The sequence below is a fragment of the Pieris napi genome, chromosome 22 (assembly GCF_905475465.1).
Source record: "Pieris napi chromosome 22, ilPieNapi1.2, whole genome shotgun sequence".
Classification (NCBI taxonomy): Eukaryota; Metazoa; Arthropoda; class Insecta; order Lepidoptera; family Pieridae; genus Pieris; species Pieris napi.
In genome coordinates, this window is record NC_062255.1 from 6,754,985 (window position 1) to 6,777,177 (window position 22,193).

At 35.2% G+C, this 22,193-nt stretch overlaps 1 protein-coding gene across 1 annotated transcript; it reads left to right on the forward strand.

Moving 5' to 3' along the window:
- The first annotated feature begins 1,310 nt into the window (after window positions 1–1,310).
- On the forward strand, window positions 1,311–21,784 carry LOC125060860 (piwi-like protein Ago3). The gene is made up of 17 exons (XM_047665970.1): window positions 1,311–1,457; window positions 1,709–1,937; window positions 2,325–2,418; window positions 2,675–2,765; window positions 3,354–3,489; window positions 4,143–4,314; window positions 5,712–5,839; window positions 7,355–7,518; window positions 8,392–8,589; window positions 8,867–9,016; window positions 10,048–10,225; window positions 10,782–11,039; window positions 15,468–15,695; window positions 16,887–17,070; window positions 18,597–18,762; window positions 20,197–20,418; window positions 21,261–21,784. Exons 2-17 carry the CDS (start codon window positions 1,740–1,742, stop codon window positions 21,523–21,525), a joined length of 2,832 nt encoding a protein of 943 aa, XP_047521926.1. The 5' UTR covers window positions 1,311–1,457; window positions 1,709–1,739; the 3' UTR covers window positions 21,526–21,784.
- The last annotated feature ends 409 nt before the right edge of the window (window positions 21,785–22,193 follow it).

Genomic DNA, 22,193 nt, shown 5'->3' on the forward strand with positions numbered 1-22,193 from the left:
CCAGAAAAAGTTCATCTGATTCAGTATGGATCCGCTGGAGCGTGTTGTATCAGCCAGTCAGGATCGCAAAAGATTGCTGTTGGATCGGCCTAGTACGATCCACGCTCCACGCATCGCGATCTTCGATCGCGGATCGTGGGTTCGCCGATCCATTTTGGATCGTCCGGTGTGGATGCGGCTATTCAAGTTTTGATTTATACAATTCAAGCAATCTTCTTACCATCCACCAGTTGTTCATCCTTAGATGAATCCTTAGAAAACATTCTCAAAGGCACATTAGCAAAGCACTTCTGGAAAGGCGTAGGAAGGACCTAGTGTGTATTATATCTCAATGTAAATCCAAATTCTCACACCGTCAATTTTAGCTATACAACAAACTTAATAGGATCCTTAATATTTACACTAAGTTACTATTCGAAATCAAAACAATAATTACCAAGTGGCTTTGTGTACTAAACTGTGAAGAAACTGAATTGCTAGTTCAAGTATAATTTAACCATTCTTAATTTCTTACACTATTTTACACTAGCACCCTCCACCTCCCATCCCATCCATCCCTTTCCTAAGATTCTAATGAGTACAAATGTCTCAATCATGTAAACCTGAATCTTTATTTTAGTAATAAGTCTTAGCTTTCTATTTTTCTTTATATAACACTATATGTGTTTTGGTTTCAATTATTGTTAAGGTACTATTTCATTAAACCGTTGGAAGTGCGGAGTACCCTGAAGTACAGGTCTCCCTAGACTTAGTTCAGGGGCTCCAATATCTGCTAAAAATGTAACTAGTTGTTATTGAATAAAACTTTTTGGATTTAAAAAAAAAAATATATTGTAATTAAAATTATAATAATTATAGAATGTGTTTTTCCTTTTACGTATGTTGGAGTTTCAATATGTAAATATTGGCAGGTAACACTTGTCATATGTGAAGAAAAAGTTTTAAAATGCCTGTTTAAATTTTATATAATTTTTTTGTTTTCTGTTATAAAAAAATTACTTCGCGGACATTGAAACAGTGATATTTAAAGTGTGTAGTGTGTGTTTAGTGGTTTGTAATAAATGTGTAATAGTGTTAGTGCTTGCAAAATATATATATATTAAACATGAAGTAAGTGTTTTAAAATAGCCCCCTCAAAATTGGAAACGTCCAACAATGTAAATACAAAATACTTGTCCTAAACATTTTCTATATATTATATTTAACCCGTGGGCGCAGCTGTATGTTGTATGTTGTCTGTATGTTGTCACTATTACTGAATACTGTCACTGTTGTCAAGTGTCGATGTTCCTACTTCCATCTGTGGACTGTGGAGGCTTAAGATTTTAGATTTGTAGATGCATTGCTTTTTAAGTTCTATGACTATAATAAAGTGTGTTTTCTTTTTAGAAGATAAATTAAAATCGTTATAAATAGCTACCGTATTTTGTAGAAAGAATATTTTAAGTCCTTTTACAGTACGTACAATTTAATTCTTATACCATATATTCGTTTTGAGGCTACAGGGAATTACAAAACTTTTCTTTCAAAGTTTTTCACACGTTGAACAACTCAAATCCAACATGGACTTACTTTTTTTGTCTTTACGACTTAAATAAAAATGCTATAGTGTATAAAAGACCTATTTTAAAATTTATGTTAACAAAGGAAAACTGTATTTAAAAAAAATTTCATTACCCTCCTTATTTTATTTTATATCACTTTTTAGGTGTATACCGAAATATTATTATCTGGAAGAAATGGCAGACCCATCAAAGGGTCGTGGCCGTGGACTGGCCTTAATTCAATCTTTACGAGCTCAAAAAAATGTGGAATCTCCAAAGCAAGACGCACCTAGTGAAACCTCAAGTTCTCTTGATATGTACCCACCACCAAGTGCTGCATCAAGCTATGAACCAAGTATAGCTCCTAGCTATGCCCCAAATGTTTTGAGTGCAGTAAGAACCATTGTTATATTGTAATTATTATTTAATTACATTTGATTGAGCTCCTTGTATGTTCTCACCATGCATGAAATACTTTTGTATTATATACTACTACTACATTACTTCTGTAACACATTGTATTTTAAATTAGTCATGCAATATGCTACTTGTTTTTTCTTGTTTTGGGTACTAACTTCTTGTTTTAGGTAGGCTTACTGGCTGTTTCCATTTAAAAACAGTGAAATCACTTAAAAAGCTAAATTTTGAAATTAGTGGACTGGTTAGTCTTGTCCATGTAAATTAATGACTTTTTTCATACAACAACTTTAGTGTCAGAAATAATACTGCAGACTTTTTACCCTAATATAAATATTATTTAATGGTATATTATATTAAAAGGTTTCTTCAGCCATGGCACCACCTCCAGCTGGCGGAGGAAGAGGGAAAGTTGCATTACTTAGTAAAATGCTTCACAAACCTGGTGGAGGAGGGGGTATGTGTTTACTGTAATATTTGATTATTAAATTATATACATGTTGGTACGTTACAACTTTTAATTTATGATGACCTGATGAATTTTCTTCACGAGGTGGTGTTAACCAAAATCAACCAACCAACCAACACCAGGAATCAAACCTTTGTGTGCCATTTATTAATCAAGACAACAAGACTTGGAAATAAGTTTTTTAAGTTTTATTCATCTGAATTTTTAATTTCTTAAATAAAAACACCAAAGAATATATTTCCAGATGCTCCGTTATTATGTCCAGCGTCTGATGTTAAACCAAGCAGCAGTGCCCCGAAGAGTATGGGAAGAGGTCTCAAATTGATTCAATCTTTGTAAGTATACAAGAACCAAAATTTGGAGAATAGAGATTCTCATATACAATGGATTCTATGATTCTTAGATATATCATTGCATTGTATAACTAAATGCTTAAAGAGACCTCTGAGAGAATGATAGAAAGAATGGAATAGAAACGCTTGGGTGATTCAAGAGTAGATTTTTACAATCATTTATTATGTTTATGAATTTATTACATGGCTTGTAGTTTCAACAGCACAACAGCCTTTTTATTTTTTTTATGGCTCTGGCACGGTTTGTGCATTAGCCAGCGTCAAGTATGAGATTTTTATAATTCGTGCTTTTTGCCTTAGAAATTCGACTATGTCCTCCGTGTACGGTTTAGGCACTCGCCCGGTACCGCACAACCCTCCCAAAGGCCGAGAACAAATTTTAAATTAAATTAAAACTTGCCCTTGAACCGGGAATCGAACCCGGTACCCCTCACCTAGCTGCCACTTAATAAGACCGCTAGGCTATGAGGCCCCCCACAACAGCCTTGTCAGCCAGCGACCTCAAGTGTTAACATGTACTGGCATAAACCAAAGACAATATTGCAGATAACATTAAATTATTTATTCTAGAAGAGCTGCCCAATCGCATTCGTCGCCACCTGGTAGTAGTGCTGCTAGTGTAGTTGATTCAGTAACTGATCAAATGGCAGCTAGCACCATTACGGCGGTCTCTGCTGCCTCATCAGTGGGCAAGAATAAGTACTTTGTAAGTGTTCACAAATTTTATATTATTTGTTGTACCACTGTGGTTTCATAAAGAGCCAGTTTAAAAGAAATTGGGTTTTCATTTACACCAGATTCACAAGTGTTTGTAACCGGAAGGCATATAGATATGATGTATTTTATAAGTTACTAGCTGACCTGGCAAACGTCGTTTTGCCATGTATATCATTCATAATAAAAAATAGATGTTGATCGTAGAGGGGTGAAAATTAGCGGTTGTATGTATTTTTTAATGCTGAATCATAAAAAAAATAATAAATTAAAAATTATCTAAAAATAAAAAAATTTGGGGTGGAGTACCCTTAACATTTAGGGGGATGAAAAAGATGTTGTCCGATTCTCAGACATACCCAATATGCACACAAAATTTCATGAGAATCGGTCAAGCCGTTTCGGAGGAGTTTAACTACAAACACCGCGACACGAGAATTTTGTGTATTAGATTCAAACTTGGGAAACATTTTATTGTTTCATATTAGGTAGTTTTTGATAAATGGGTATCCTGAAACCTGCATAACTTACCTATATTAGACATAGTTTCAGTAAAATACATTTAATTTTAGTTTTTTTTCAGTTGACAGGTAAATGAAGTCAATTTTAAATTGCCTTTATTTATATTTGTGTTTCTTATTATAGAGAGAGATAAAAGATACTCCCCCAGTTGTAATGAAAGGAACGACTGGGACGCCGTGTGACGTCACAGCCAACTACATATACCTAAAGTTTGAAGAAAGTAACGTTTTCGAGTATGGAGTTAAATATGAACCCGACCAGGACCACAAGCACCTGCGGTTTAAACTGCTTAATGGTGAGTTTTTCTTTTTTTTGAAGTTATACTTCTTTAGGCGCGTTATGAAAAATTTATGAGAGTGAAATTTTACGATGCGCGCGCACCGTTACACAAAATTAACAGAATGAAGTTGCCCACGGAAGATGCTACGGCATTGGACATAATTTAAAAATAACATTCGAATAATAATAGAATTGATGTTACACTTAATGTAAGAGAATAATAATAAAGATTTATTTATTAAATTTTTCAAATGTAAACCGAACCGAAATGACTTCTTTTCCAGTCTTTGATTATTTAATTGTAATTAATTATTTATATGCAATAAAAAACTATTTTTAATAATGCCAAAGAAGTATAACTTCTTACGCGCGTACGTAAGTACCCGTACTCTTTTTTTGTACCTCGGAAGAGGCTGGGTTGTGGGTGAACACAGGAACTAGTATGGGGATCAGCTTCTGTGTTACAAGGCAATGTAGCTGAATTAATAAAGTTTATTATTATTAGTTTAAGATTTGTAATACGGGTGGAAGTCATACTTAGTCCTTCTGAATTCATAGACAAAAGAGGCAAATACTTACAGTTCTATTTAGTCAATTCTTGATATTAGTGTATACCAAGGATCGTCATGCTCGCTTAAATGTCATTGCTTGTGGCGGCGTCCATGCGTCGGGTTGTCTCTCTCCCTAAAATATGGCGAGGGGGCCAATAATCTCCAAAAATTGCGTGACGTAATATTTGAACGCTCCCTAAGTGAACCCGCGTGAACATATTAGTGAGATTAATACTTGCCTATAACTGTATAAGCGACAGTTAAACGCATTTAATTTTTGCTATTTTTGACTCATTCTTAAAATTTGAGGGATACTCTAATTCAAACCAAACGTGCGTCTGTTATTGTTTTCTGTAGTTTTATAGACATGTGCGATCTACCCCTTCTGTACCTGTAAGCTAGAAACTCGGATTAGTGTAGTTAGTAGTTACTAGTTACCTCTATAAGATAAAATGAGATCGCAGTCTCTTGAGCTCTCACTTATCTAGGTTTTTTTTTTCTTTCTGCTCCGCGGCAATCTATTGAACACAACAATAAGCCGCTACTTTGTCCGATACGAGTGTATCCGCTTAGGCTTTTTAGTGTGGTGAGACACTTCTCCAGTAGGTGTCTCATTCCATCCTGAGTAATCTATTTTTTATGGTTGGGACACTATGTCTCTTCAATCTTTTGTGTTGAAGGCCTTGATCTCCACTGAGTTTGAGGGCAAGCTCATTTATCTAGGTTTGACTGTAATTGTTAAGTCTCAACCTTAAGGGTGATTAAATAATGGCACGTAGCGCGAACTCTGACTCCCATATCTTAAAACCAAAACATTTTAGTCACACAGACTTAGCGGTTTATTTTTTACTTTTTTTTTCAGAACATAGACACCTCTTCGAAGTGAAGACGTTTGACGGGTCAATACTATACGTTCCTCACCGGCTGCCCGATGACGTCACTGAGCTTGTCTCAACTAACCCGTATGACGACAGTAAAGTTAATATTACTGTGAGTATAAGTTTTTTTAATAGAATGGGGGGCAAACGGGCAGGAGGCTCACCTGATGTTAAGTGATACCGCCGCCCATGGACACTCTCAATGCCAGAGGGCTCGCGTGTGCGTTGCCGGCCTTTTAAGAATTGGTACGCTCTTTTCTTATTTTATATTTACTTCACTTTTTCTGTTGCTTTTTATAATTGAACTAATTTTTTTTATTGAGAAAGGAGATTATGTGATCATTATCACTACGACGTATCACAACTGAGGATTTTGTAGACATTTTCATTAGTTTGATAAAGTTTGAATAATAGCAGCTGCCCGATCAGATATCTCTGATCCAATTCGACTTAGGGTCTTTCAAGAAAATAGTACCGATTAAAAAGATTGCAATGCACTTGCGAACTTTCAGGTAAAGTTTCTTGTGTATCACTTATAAGGACTGCAATCTGTTTGCTTTATAAAAAAATGCTTTTAACCGACTTCAAAATCTAAGACTATCTTTCTTCTAATCATTTTGTCTTTGTATATAGTCTTTTAAGCGCTGTGTTTTCTACTCTTTGATAACTTTAATCTGAATTAAATTATTTTATTTCTTTTTACATATTGTCTGTTTTGTTCCCTTTTTGAATTAATCCACTGGCTGATTTACATATTTTCAAGGCTGTGAAGTATTTTCCGCCTTTGTCTCTTTGTCCTAGATAATTTTTACAATCCAACAATTTCGTTGAAATTGCACATTAAATAATTTGGGAAGAGACATATATATTCTGCTCTTTTCACTAATACACAGTGTAAGTTAAGGGCGCAGAGGTCGATTACTGGATGGGGGCGTCGAACTAGCTGTTTACTCTAGAATATTGAAGTTTGCTTCACCCAATGTACAAAGACAAGTTAGAGGTTTCACCTCTAACTTGTCTTCGGCAAAATTTGTTGCAGACTTCTATCTGTAAGACATCAGAAAAACGACATTCGGAAATCTACTTGATTTCTATGAGGTAGCAAAAATTCAGTTCCCCAGCCTCCCAGCCTGTAGGTAAATCTGTCACTGAATTACTAATGTGTCTTCTTCTTCTTATAGTGCCATCTCCTTACGAAGGTTGGCGATCATCATGGCTATTTTAATTTTGGATGCCGCGCTTCTAAACAATGACTTGGTGCTTTGACCAAACCATTGTCTTAAGTTTTTCAACCAGGACGTGCGTCTGCGGCCAGGTCTCCTTCTACCTGCCACTTTGCCTTGTATGATTAGTTGAAGGAGCTCATATTTTTTGGAGTTACGTAAAACGTGTCCGAAATACTCAAATTTCCTTTTCTTAACCGTCATAAGCACTTCTTTGTTATTCTGCATTCTGTCCAGCACGGTTGTATTTCGTATGCGGTTTGTCCAAGATATTTTAAGCATACGTCGATAAACCGAGATCTCAAACGCTTCCAGTTTTTTGGACATAGTCTCTGTCAGCGTCCAAGATTCTACGCCGTAGAGCAGCACAGAGAAGACGTAATTGTACTAATGTGTATTTACAGATAATATTCAATCGCACACGACGCCTAAGCGAGATGATACATATATACAATCTGCTCTTCAAACATATAATGTCTGACCTCGAGCTGGTGCGTTTTGGGCGACAACACTTCAACGAACACGCGGCCATACAAATACCGCAACACAAATTGGAAGTTTGGCCTGGGTGAGTTGCTTTGAAAGATATTTTTGTAGTTATACTTCTTTAGGCGCGTTATGAAAAATTGATGAGAGTGAAATTTTACGATGCGCGCGCACCGTGACACAAAATTAATAGAATGAAGTTGCCCACGGAAGATGCTACGGCATTGGACATATATTAAAACAACATTCGAATAATAATAGAATTTATGTTACACTTAATGTAAGAGAATAATAATAAATATTTATTTAATTTTTCAAATGTAAACTGAACTTTATTGACTTTAATGACTCCTTTTCCAGTCTTTGATTATTTAATTGTAATTAATTATTTGGATGCAATCAAAAACTATTTTTAATAATGCCAAAGAAGTATAACTTCTTACGCACGTACATAAGTACACGCACCCTTTTTTATCGTACATAAAAGCAAATTTACTTAGTTGACTTAATGTGTCTTTGGACTTCCCCATTATAGTCACCTGCCTCTCACAATGATGGTTTTTAATTCCCTTTTGAATTGATTAAACATGCTAATATTACGAATTTTAGAGGGTAATTGATTAAACAATTGCACACCCTCATACTCAATAGAATTCTTAAAATAATATCAGACTATCTAACCTAACCTAACATTAAAATAATAAATTTCTTGTTTAATATTAATGTAGCTGTTTTTTATATAATTATAAAGGTCATGGGGCTGATTTAACTTTAGACCTTGTCCGTAAATTATTAATGACTTAGTCCTTCAAGAAAAGGAGAAGAATTCATAATAGGCCGGCAACGCACTTGCGAGTCGTCTGGTAATGAGAGTATTTATGAGTATTTATCATCAAGTCCGTTTGTTTGACAACATTTAGTTGTTTTTTTTTTAATTTGAAGAAAATGTTTCCAGATATGTGACAGCTGTTAATGAATACGAAGGCGGTTTAATGTTGACCCTTGACTCCACTCACCGGGTGTTGCGTACCCAGAGCGTGTTATCCTACATAAAGGATACTGCGCAAGCGCATGGGGCGAATTGGAAGAAGATGGTAAAGGAAACGCTGTTCGGTAGCTCTGTTATGACCAGCTATAACAAGAAATTGTATCGGTAAGTATTTACTGATATTTGACAAAATAATAACAAATATTTTTTAAATAATAAATAATTAATCAATTAATAATTAATAAATGAATAATTAGTAAATAAATAATTAATGAATAAATAATTAATAAATTAATAATTAGTAAATAAATAATTAATGAATAAATAATTAATAAATGAATAATTAGTAAATAAATAATTAATAATAAATTAATAAATAATAAAATTAAATAATAAAAAATAAATTAAATAAATTATTAATATTTAAATAATTTAATTTTAGGGTGGACGCCATCGACGATAATTTAACGCCGAAATCTACATTTGAGAGAAAAGAAAATGGAGTCCCCGTGCAGATATCATACATTGATTACTACAAGAAGAATTATAACATCGATATTATGGATTGGGATCAGCCTATTTTAATTTCAAGGTTTTTTAAGCTACTACTATTGCTACTATTATATATTAAAGTTTATTTATTAAAAAAACAATTCTATCAGATTACATATTATTAGTTTTATAAAGATTAAATTAGTAACAAAGTAGTCTGGTGAAATTCCAGCTTTGCGCTTAAATCACTGAGATCACAATTTCCAGAAATAAAATGAAAAACGAGTTTTTTTTTAATTTAAAAGAACTAAGCTTAGCGGTAAGTAGGTCTTCAGTATGTCAAAACATTGACAGTTGTAAATTTCGATTCTGAATCTTATAAAATAAGATGTAGTGTCTGTCTAATGATTGTCAGTTTTCACCTCGACAACCGATAACTAAGGGTTTTAGGAAACTTGTTTTGGTTTGGTTATATTTCGTTTATATAATTTTACTATCCGTTTTCCGCCTGCTTCGCAGGGCGAATTAAAATGGGAAATAAATAAAATTTTATGTTTCATTATTATTATTTTTTCATATTTTTATTATTCTTCTTTTTAACTTCCTGCTAAAAAAATTGAAAATTTTCGAAAATCGAGTTTTTAACAGATGTTGAGGTTTTGAGGGTCTAGGAAGCCTCCCCGAATGTTTCCGCGGTGAAGTCCGTTTGTATAAATTTTCATAAAAGTAAAACAGCAATAAAAAAATTCAATAAATTTAAAGGAATTTAAATAAATAGCCATAAACCATCTAGGAAAAATTTCGCATCGAATGGTGGTAGTTTCATGTCGATACGATCAGTGGTTTAGGCGTGATTGAGCCTCAAACGAAGACCATTTTCATTATATATATATAGATTAAACGCTTGTATTTATTCTGTTATATTCGCGAAGAAATCTTTGCAACTACCACGAAAGGGTTTTTTTTGGGTCTACAGCCCATGACACACAATAACGTTCTATTAGTAAAAATCGGTTAAGCAGATCCAGACATTACCCATACAACCTAACAAACTTTACTTTTCCTATATTGGTAGAGATTTTCATTTCCGTTCATCCATCAAGAGGTTTCATTGCTAAACAACTATTTCAGGGACACAAAACGCATATCCGGCGAGGAAAAGGAAGTGGACTATATGATATGCCTGATTCCGGAACTGTGTCAACTGACAGGATTGACAGACGACCAGAGGAGCAACTTCCGGTTAATGAAAGATGTCGCTACCTACACGCGAATCACGCCGAATCAGCGTCACGCGGCCTTTAAACAGGTAAGACAAATGGAGCTTCGGACATTAATTTTTATCACCTCATGTGTATCGAAACGTATAAATCGTACCTAGGTATATACTAAGTCATGGAAGTTGGTAAATAATTAAAAAAAACTTATCGACGTGAAATACGAGAAATATATTTTTTTACACACGACTTCTATTGGGCCGGTTCAAGTATTACGTCAGATTTACTGCAATTTAATCCCCCCCCCCTCCCCTTCCGTAAAAGTAACCAATGCTCTCAAAAATAATAGTACATAAACGTATTCATTTTTTGTAGGGCACCGAAATATTTTTGTATTACTCTTATATGGTATAAAATTAACTTGCTTTTTCTGAAAACAAACGCGACTGTATGACGACTTACCTTAAAGAAAACCGATTTTTGTATGGATTTCTATTTGTACGTAGGAGATTAAATAAATTGGCTGAAATATAACGATTATTGTTAAAGATCTATGATATGGTTAAAAAAATGCCCAAAATCCACACATGTTTTGCGACACGTTTGCGGCGCCTGCATTTTTTTAAAACTCGAGTTACTTATTTTTAGTTCGTCAGCAACGTATTGAATAATGAGTCGGCTAGAAACCGCTTAAAAGGCTGGGGTCTGAGCCTCGCGCCTGAGACAATAGATATAACGGCTAGGACTCTGCCCCCCGAAGCCCTATACTTCGGGAACAACGTGAAAGTCCCCGGGAAACCCAATGCGGACTGGAATTCTGACGTCACGAAGAATTCAGTGATGCAAGCTGTGGATATACACAAGTGGGCTGTGCTGTTCACTGATCGGGACAAACAGACGACTATGGTAACTTTCATATTTTTATATAAAAAAAATGTCGTCGATCTATTCGATCTTAATTATTTTTTTAAGTCTACCCGACTTTTTCTAAAAGCTTTAGTTTATTACTAAAAATTATTATGATTTTTTTTGCTGTTTTCAATTACATCACAAATGTAATCGAAAATTGATTTATAAAAAGCATCAATTTAAATCAATTTTTTTCATTTAATTTATAAAAATGATAAAATACGAGTTTTTTTATCAGTTCAATACTTGCTTTGTTAGGGGAGTATATCGGGGGCTAAGATTACTTATTACTTACATATAATCAAACATATAGCTTATATTTTTCACAAATAATATTAAAAAAATTTTAATTAAATATAAATAAAATAAATAATAATATAAATATATTTTATTAGAGGCGCAAACTAGCTGCTGTGGTCTCTGGCAGAATGACCAGCGCTGTGGAACTTCTTGCTCCTCAGCATAATGCTGAGCCAGGGCCAATTACAACCACAGTACACACACATTGCACACTAGAAGCGAACCGAATGGCAAAAGAAAATTTCTTAATTTTAATTTCTAATTTTTATTGTTTGTAATGTCTTATTTTATTTTATGTTTTCTCTAAGTATTGTTATTTTGTGTGTTTATGTGTGTGTGTTTTTGTTTGTAATAAATGTTATGTCGGGAAACATAGTAGTTGGAGAGATTATCAATGCCAGATTTGGGCCTGATAAAAAACCTACCTCAACTTTTTTTGTAAACCTGCAACCTAGTCAGCATAATAAAGCAGCCAAGGAAATCAGACATATTTTCCACCAAATTGTTACTATAGAAGACCCAAAAAAGAGGACCACTATAGTACAGTGTCAAAGATGCCAGCAGTATGGTCACACCAAAAACTACTGCATGAGACCAGGTCGATGCCTCAAATGCGCAGAATCACACTTAACCAAAGATTGTCCTAAAGTGGACCGCAGTACCCCAGCAAAATGTGCCTTATGTCTCGGCCCTCACCCTGCGAATTATAAAGGTTGCGAGGTATATAAAGAAATTCTAGCCAGAAAAACACAGCGCTCGTCTCTAAGCGCAAGAAAAGCTCCTACGTCAAGCTCTCCCAATAGTGGTATAAGCCCAAACCCCCAACCTACAAAGCAACCCCCGAACCCACCCACAATAAATACGCCTAAGGGATATAATGAAGTGGCTAAAAGTAATCATTTAGTCCAAGGTACAAACCAACAATCTGTACCAGAAGCCAGTCAACAATCACTGAATAATAGAATTGAGGAAATATTTATAAAACAATCACAAAAAATTGATACAATCCTACAACAAATGAGCACCATTCTGGGGCTCTTGACTACACTAGTTAACAAATTACCATAAAAATGAATAAACTCAAAATTGCTACATGGAACATAGATGGTCTATCGCCTAAGAAAAATGAAGCTGAAATCCTGCTAAAAATGCATAATCTGGATGCCTTGCTTATTTCTGAGGCGCACCTTACATCCAACAGCCAAATACATGTACAAAACTACAATGTGTACACAACAAATCATCCCGATGGCACTGCACATGGAGGCACAGCTATTATAATTAGATCCTCCATTGAACACTATGAACTTCCACAATTTCGATCGGAATCCATTCAAGCCACCTCAATAAATATCCAGGATGAAAATGGGAATTTCTGTATCTCCTCGGTTTATTGTCCTCCAAAGCACGTTATAACTGAGGAACACTTCACCACATATATTAACAGTCTGGGTCCACGCTTCATAGCAGGTGGAGATTGGAATTCAAAGCATCTGCAGTGGGGGTCGAGATTGATTACCACGCGTGGTAGAGAACTTAAAAAATGCGTTGATAAAAACCACTTAACAACAATCTCCACCCCCGAGCCAACTCACTGGCCAAGCGACCCTGAAAGATTGCCTGATGTCCTGGACTTCTTTTTAATGAAGGGTCTCTCACGACTGTTTTATCACATTGATGGCTTTCTCGATAGTTCTTCAGCTCACATCCCGGTGATATTAACTATTAGTACCAATATTCTGGAGTGCCAACGGAAACCAAAACTGTATAACAGGAGAACAAATTGGCAAATGTTTCGTGACCTCGTAGAGGACGCCCTACAATTACGGATTTCACTAAAGAGTAAGGAGGAAATAGATAGTGCAGTCTTGGCATTTACGAGAGTGGTGCAGGACGCATGCTGGAGGAGTTCTGAGGGAATGGCTCAGAAAAAGACCAGACAGCTTTCTGTACCCCACGAAATTCATGACATGATCCTGGAGAAGAGAAGATTACGTAGAGTGTGGCATAATAGTCGTCATCCCGATGATAAAACAGCACTAAACCGCTACGCTAAACACCTTAAACAGACTATAAAAGAAAATCTAGATGCTACTATTGAGGAAAACCTGATGTCGTTAACAGCTACAACAGACACCGACTACTCTCTCTGGAAGGCATGCAAAAATCTGAATCAACCCACAAACCCTAAACCACCTATAAGACTAGATAGAAACAAGTGGGCTAGATCTAAACTAGAAAAAGCAAATGCTTTTGCTGACCATCTAGCTAAAGTATTTGTTCCAAATGAAGCCACTCCTGGGTCGGATGAGGCAGAAATAGATGACATTCTCCAGCAGGATTTCCAATTGCATTTGCCCTTGAAGATAGTAACACCAAGGGAGGTACAAAGAACCATACTACAAATGGAGAATAGGAAGGCACCAGGTTTTGACCTCATTGACAAAAAGGTTCTCTCCGAATTACCTCGTAAGGCTATAACTTACTTGACGACCCTATTCAACCGGATTATAAGTGTTGGATACTTTCCAGCGCTATGGAAGGTCTCTCAGGTGATTATGGTCCATAAGCCCGGAAAATCGCCACATGACGTCTCATCTTACCGACCTATAAGTCTTCTCCCGATCGTCTCTAAAGTACTGGAGAAGGTACTACTACGACGGCTCTCGCAAGCTATTCATGAAAATTCTATAATTCCAGATCACCAATTCGGGTTTAGAGCTCAACATGGCACTATCGAACAAACTCACAGGGTGTGTAAATTCATAAGCAATAGCCTTGAGCTAAAAGAGTACTGCTCCTCAGCTTTTCTGGACGTTCAACAAGCATTCGATCGCGTATGGCACAAGGGGCTCTTATGCAAGATCAAGTCACTTCTGCCTCATACTTTCTATGGAATCCTAGAGTCTTATATCACCGATAGAATATTCCAAGTGAAAGAGATGGATTGTACATCAGGTTTTCATGATATACTTGCAGGGGTACCTCAAGGCTCTGTACTTGGCCCAGTGCTGTACACCATATATACCTCAGATCTACCGCGTACCTCTGAAGTCAACATTGCAACCTATGCAGACGATACGGCAATCCTAGCTTCAAGTAAACAACCCGAAGAAGCCACGTTAAAGCTGCAGCGAAGCCTTAATGAAATAAGCAACTGGTTCGATAGGTGGAGAATTAGGGTGAACACTAGCAAATCAGTACAGGTGACATTCACACTGCGAAGAAAGACATGCCCCCCTGTAAACCTAGGAGGAAAGGAACTGCCTCAGAGTGACACAGTTAAATATCTTGGACTGCACTTGGACCGTAGATTGACATGGCAAAAACACATCGAAACAAAACGGCGTGAGATCAACATTAAATATAAGAGGCTGTACTGGTTACTGGGTAGAAACTCGAAATTGTCCATCGACAACAAACTCCTTATTTACAATTCTGTTATAAAACCGGTGTGGACCTACGGGATACAATTGTGGGGAGCTACATGTGACTCTAACAAAACTAAAATTCAAAGAACACAAAACTACATCCTTAAACAAATAAGCAACTCGCCTTGGTTCATAAGAAACGCTGAAGTACATGAACACCTAGGCATACCTACAGTCAAGGAGGAAATAAAAGTATACGCTCAGAAGTACAAGACTAGGCTGGAATATCATCCTAACCACCTAGCTGTTCAACTCACCCTACCGGAGTATATAAACCGACTCAAAAGACGAAGAACCTTGGAGCTCAGCCGCATTGACTGAGCTAATATTATTATGGTAGATATTCCTAATGAGGAATATCTCCACCCGCAAACCATCCTACAACTCATCTGCTCATAGTCAGAAGACTGATGGCACGATGTGCTTCATTAAAAAAAAAAAAAAAAAAATGTTATGTCTATGTCTATGTCTAAATAATTAATTCTTTGTCTATTCGTCTTCGTTTTTTATATATCTATCTAATTCAATTAGTTTTTCATTATATTTTCTAAATTTGCATAAATATGTCGACTACCACTTATTTTACGTACAAGTATACGTTAAATAAAGGAACGTATTAGTACGTAGTATATAGAATTAGTACGTTACAAGTCGTTCTCAAAAAGCATTACATGTTTGACTTGAAATTTTCCAGAATTTCATTGAAACAGTCCAACGTTGCTGTAAGCCAATGGGTATAACGATCGAAAAGCCGCAATTGTTGCGATTGCCGAACGATCGAACTGATTCATTTGTTGTGGGTCTTAGAGAGGCGATACAAACAAGGCCGCAGATTATTGTTGTGATATGCCCTTCGTCACGCGATGATCGCTATTCTGCTATTAAGAGGGTGTGCTGTTCTGATGCCGGGATACCTTCACAGGTAATGCTTTATTTAAGGAAATACATTGATAGATACTAGCTATAGTCTGAAAAGTCTTTTCATTCCGTAGAATTCGGACATTTCATAAGTGTTGCTACTAACAAAGTTTTCCACATAAAAAGAGACAAATTTGACCCATTTGAGAGTAATAAAAAAAATGCTACGTATTTTTTATGCTTTACCTACAAAAAGGTAAATCTAAATATTTACTTAATCACGAACAATATATCGAATTAACTTTAATTACTTTATTTTATTCTTTAGCTGGCATCACTGCCTACTAATTCCAAGTTTAATAAACCTTTAAAAAAAATGTTTTCTTTTCTTGGGCTGTTTGTGATGAAAAGGGGCGCCATTATCTCTCGCCGTAAAATTTTAATGTGAGCACCACTTAATAAAATATATACATTAGTAAAAAATAAAATGTATGTATAGACACATATGTTCTGACTCGTATTGAAATGAAAAAATGTGCCTGACCAAAAAGGTTTGTAATCTATGACATGTCAAAAAATGATAGCTGTCAGAATTCTACGGAATTAAAAATCAAAGTATAGAGTTGTTACACATTTCTTAACCATATCCTATCCTGCTCAATCTTGACATTTGTAAGTCTTGTGAGCTTATTCTTCTGTATTGCTTCGCTATTCATGAATCCGTGAGATTAGGTTTATAGTTTCTAGTTTGTTTTATTAGTATATTTTTGTATTATTTTAGATTAAGGTTCTATAAGATTTGGCTATGCACTTCTTGCACTTTATCTATCATTTTTTTCCCTTAGGGAACGTTCAAGTATTACGTCACGCAATTTTTACAGAATATTGACATTTTGTATAGTCTTTAATATTGTATACAATCAAGAAAATGGTTAGAAACAATCCATGGAACAATCAGAGATCGTTCCGTGCACATGCCGATTTTTGATTGGCTGACACTAACTAACATTATGTTCCGTTACGTATACGGTCCATTTAAGTTACAGATACCGGCAAAAATCTGGAACAAATGTCCTTGCCTGCTAAGAAGTGATTTTTAGGTAGCACTTTGGTGGTGCCCGGCGGCGGTTTAAGATGTTTGCCGGTATCTGTATTATTTGTGTTTTGTTATTTTGTATGTATGTTCGGATTTAGTAACGGAGTGATCTCCTTAAGGATAGAACCCTAGGTAAATAGATTTATAAAAAACTTTCAGGTAATAAACGCCCGGACAATAATGAACCAGCAAAAAGTGCGTTCGATTACTCAGAAGATTCTATTGCAAATCAACTGCAAGCTGGGTGGGACGTTGTGGCACATCCATATTCCCATCAAGTCTGTGATGGTGGTCGGAACGGACAGCTACCACGATCCCACGCGACGACGGCCCAGTGTTTGCAGTAAGTATAAACATTTGGGGGCTTAACATTTTTTTCATCGGCAAGTATAGGTCGGTTATCGAAAGCTGGCGCGTTCACAGTACTCACACTAATGCAATTTCACTATTCAGTATGTTTAAAAATATGACTTTTTTTGCCAAGCTATATTTAGTCTACTCTGTACTTCACTAACAATTCTTTCAATACTCTTCTCAGAAACACCAGTCGCATCTAAATTCTAATGTCAAATCGTACAATTCATTCATTAAACTGTTTTTATTAAGATGCTTAAAATAATTAAAAACATTGTACACTATTTCACGAATGTTAATGTTCTGCCGGAACCAATTATTTCATAAGACATTTTTTTCTAAGTATTCTAACTTCCAACCAAACAAGTAAACAACCACAGACAAAATATTAATAAGAAAAAAGATCAACATGTATTTATAAACAGTAGCAAAAGCAAAACAATAACTGTCTCTTTTATACTTATAAGCTTGACCGAGCGCGAGAGAGACGTACAGTCTTATCATGATGCAAATTAAGTGTGACGTCACGCCTCGCGCTCATTCACAGACACTACACAAGCACAAAGTTTAAATGTGTTGAAGCCGCCAGCTTTAGATAACCGACCTATATGTGTGTTTTTATTCATCGTACGAGCAAGAATTAAATTCCCACATCACATTTGTACACAGCCGAAAACACAAGTTCAGGGTTAGCACGCCCAACTTTGCCAATACTGATCACTGTTAGTACGCTGTTCTTGTGTTAGAAGAGTACAATGAATACACACGAAAGTAATAGTAGTGGCATATTTGACAGCGCTCAAGACTAAGGGAGCGTTCAAGTATACGTCACGCAATTTTTGGAGATTAATGACCCCCCTCCCCCATGTAACGCGCCGTAACGTTTTTCTGTACCCAATAGTAAAACGTTTCGTGACCACCCAGTGACTCTTTATACTTAAAAGTTACCATTATGTGTTGTAAAGTAGTGGAAAGTCGAAAATAATATTAACAATAACGCGTAATTCAATCCCCGCCCCGCATCGTAACGTTTTACAAAAGTTACCCCCCCATCCCAAAATTCGTTACGTAATACTTGTTATGGTTAAACTTTCCAATATGGACCATCGATTTGAATGCCCATACTTTTTTTGTAGACAGTACTCGCTAAAAGAAAGCGTTTTGCAAAGTTTTAAGTTGCGGAAACTTACGGTTCATGAGATATATTTATTTTTACTTTCCATACAAGTGGGAAAAAAAACACACCATAACGTAATAAATTGACAAATAATAATTGCACGCTTAAAGTTACATTTTGGCAATAATATAAATGTCATAATTAATCGCAAATCAATTAAGGCATATTTAGTCTATGTATTCTCTAGTCTCTGGTTTACCACAAATTAAGTTTTACAAACTTTCAACTGTAGAATACTTTGTCTATGTATTCTCTAGTCTCTGGTTTACCGCAAATTAAGTAACTTTTACGAACTTTTCTTTTTATAGTACAATATAATAAAAAAACATTTTTTATAGGTTTCGTAGCGTCGTACACGCAAAGTCTAACGAAGTGGTATTCAACAGCCGTCTTCCAGGAGAAAGGCCAAGAGATAATAGACTGCCTGAAGGCGTGCCTCGTCAATTCCTTGAGGCATTTTCTGGTTACCAATGGATTTTTACCAGACCGAATAATTATGTATAGGTATGTTTATATGACCTATGATATAAAAAAATGTGTGCGTGTACTAGGTGTACACACGTAAGAAGTGAAACTTCTTTATGACCTTATTTTTCGTAAAATGATCTACTATATGCAACTTTACAGAAATTGGTTAAATAAAGTTAAATTAGATAAAGTTTAACAAAAGGCTTTTATTATCATAGACATGAATACAAATACAATTATTTCATTTTAACTTATTACTGTACTACTATGTAGTACTAAGATTATTACAGAATTTCATTAATTGTAATAGAATTATTAGTATTACTATCATTGTTATCGTTATTATATATTTTTGTTACTAATGGCTTCGAATCTCTTCGGATCAACCGTGGTAGGCATAAGAAAAAGATGGCGCGTAACCGAAAAATGTGACAAATGTGTGTAAATTTTTTTCCAACGCCGATAAAGAAGTTTCACTTCAAAAGATGGCGCGTAACGGAAAAATGTGACGCGTAACGAAAAAATGTTATACTAAATTTTTTTCCAACCCCGATAAAGAAGTTTCACTTCAAAAACTTCCAACATTGCGGAAAACTATAAAATGGCAACACTTTTTAAGATGTCATTGTAAATTGTCATCTGTCAAATTGTAATTTGATTCTTAGGGTGAGATCTATAGTGCGCACTTGGACTTTGCTCAGACTTTACTTACGAAAAACACTAAGGTTAAACTATGATTTAGTATATTTATAGACATTTTAACGGTGAGATTAAGCTAAGCTCAAGCTAAGACAGAAATTGATGTTTCATTTCATGCAATACCTTCTTTATTATCCTTTAAAAAAGTAAAGAATGGTTATAGTTAAGTCTGAGCAAAGTCTAAGTGCGCTCTATAGATCTCACCCTTAGATATTGTGAGTTATAAGTGCGTTAAATTACGGAAAATTATGAAAAGTCAAGGCTTTTCAATAAGGAATAGTTTTTGTAAAGTAGAAGGAATGGACTCTATAAATAATGTGTCAAATGTCTAGCCAATTTGAATGTATGACATTAGTATTGCTATTATCATAGTTAATTTAGCGCCTCCAGAGCACATTATTGTGGTTTATTATTAATAACTGTATTTATATAATAAGTACGCCTTGACTTATTTCATATTTTCTCTAAACGAGTATTTTTGAAGGTAATAAGGAAATTACACATAGGGCACACACACAATACACACACACATAATACACACACACACAATACACACACACTCACTCACACACACACAATACACACACACAATACACACAATACACACACATTCACACACACACAATACATACACACACACCTCAATACTCAAGTTATTAGTACATTGTTTTTGTTATAACATAATGTTTCTCGTGTATATAATCCCTTTTTTGTTTATTTAAAAATTGTTTATTTTTAATAAACTGTTTAGTAAATAATTATGAATAACAGGGACGGTGTTAGCGATGGTCAATTTAAACAAGTGCAAACATACGAAATACCGCAGTTGAGGCTAAGTATCCAAGAAGTGGAAATGCAATACGAACCAAAGATTACGTACGTGGTCGTACAAAAGCGTATAAATACACGAATATTTTTGAAGTGCGGTCCGGGACAGTTAGAAAATCCTGCTCCGGGGACTGTTGTAGATCACGCTATTACTAGAAGGGACTGGTGAGTACTTTTTAGATATTTTCTTCTCTATTTTAAAACTTTTTAATATGTATGTGCAATGCAATGAAGAGTACAAATTAAAAATATGTACAATTTTAAATATTGTGAATTGTCCTTTATTGCCGCCATATTCAATTAAATTTTAACCAATCAGAGTTGAATTGCCACGCAGTAAAATTACGGTTTGTCTTCGATAGATTTATCGAAAAATAAAAAGTTAATTGTTTAAATGTTTGTGACATGATTATATGAGAGGTGTTCATTTATTTTATTTTTTATAATTTCTCCACAATAACATTATTATTGTAACTATTCATAAGAGACGAAAGATTTGTGGAATTAAACTTAAAATTAATGGACCTATTCAAAAATTGGAAAAGAAAAATTCATTGGAATCCCTAACACATTCAAAATTTAAAAAAAATGTGAGGCGTCACGGGACGCCTGGCAGATGTTAAACATCGACATTGTTTTGTAAAAGTAATATGCAGAAAAGAACAGATTGTGATAGGAACTAAATATGCCATAATGATAAAATAAAATATTACGATTTTTTTTCAATAACGATGACTATTTATTGTATAAACATTTATTTTCATTGAATACAAAATATTATTTCAAATCGTGACTACTTAATTCGTTTAATCAGTGACTTCGAAATACACACACCGTACACATTACTGCATATAGACTGTATACATATACCATCATATAGAGTGGCGACGCGTCGCCACGGCACGCGTCGCCACGCCAGAAATTGGTTTTACGTGCGGTTATAGATGTGTTACATCAAAAGACCAATCAGATACTATGACAAGCAGTAATTGATAAAACTCTTTCAGGTACGACTTCCTAATAGTCTCACAAAAGGTGAATCAAGGTACGGTCACACCCACCCACTACGTCGTTGTTAATGACGATAGCAAAATGCCACCGGACCAGTGCCAAAGACTTACGTACAAACTGACACATTTGTACTACAATTGGCCTGGCACGGTGAGAGTGCCAGCACCGTGCCAGTACGCCCATAAACTGGCCTATTTAGTAGGCCAGAACATCGGAAAGAACACCAGCGAAGCGCTCGCAGATAAACTATTCTTTTTGTAAATAAAAAAAATTACCTATAAGTCGGTTATCGAAAGCTGGCGCGTTCACAGTACTCACACTAATGCAATTTCACTATACAGTATGTTTAAAAATATGACTTTTTTGCCAAGTGATATAATTTAGTCTACTCTGGCTTTAGTAAGGTTGAGTGGGTTGTAAATAAATAAAAATGTGTCAAATACATATAAATATTATGTGCATACGAGGGTGGATCCAAAAGTTCTAAGCTAGACCAAGAACGTAAAAGAGTAGTTTGTGTAAATAATTTTTCATTTTTCGACATAAGTTCCATCTAGCTCAACACACTTCACTTTTACTTCACTAACTATTATTTCAATACTCCTCTTAGAAACCCTAGTCGCATCTGATGTCAAATTAAATATAAAAAAATTTCATTAAACTGTTTTTATTAAGATGCTTAAAATAATTAAAAACATTGTGCACCATTTCACGAGATTGCCCTGGTAATGTTTGAAAAAAGATCAACATGTACAGTAGCAAAAGCAAAACAATAACTGTCTCTTTTATACTCATAAGCTTGATCGAGCGCGAGAGAGACGGACAGTCTTTTCATGATGTATTTGTGATTGTATTTCAGTTTGACATCACGCCTCGCGCTTATTCACAGACACTACACAAGCACAAAGTGTAAATGTATTGAAGCCGCC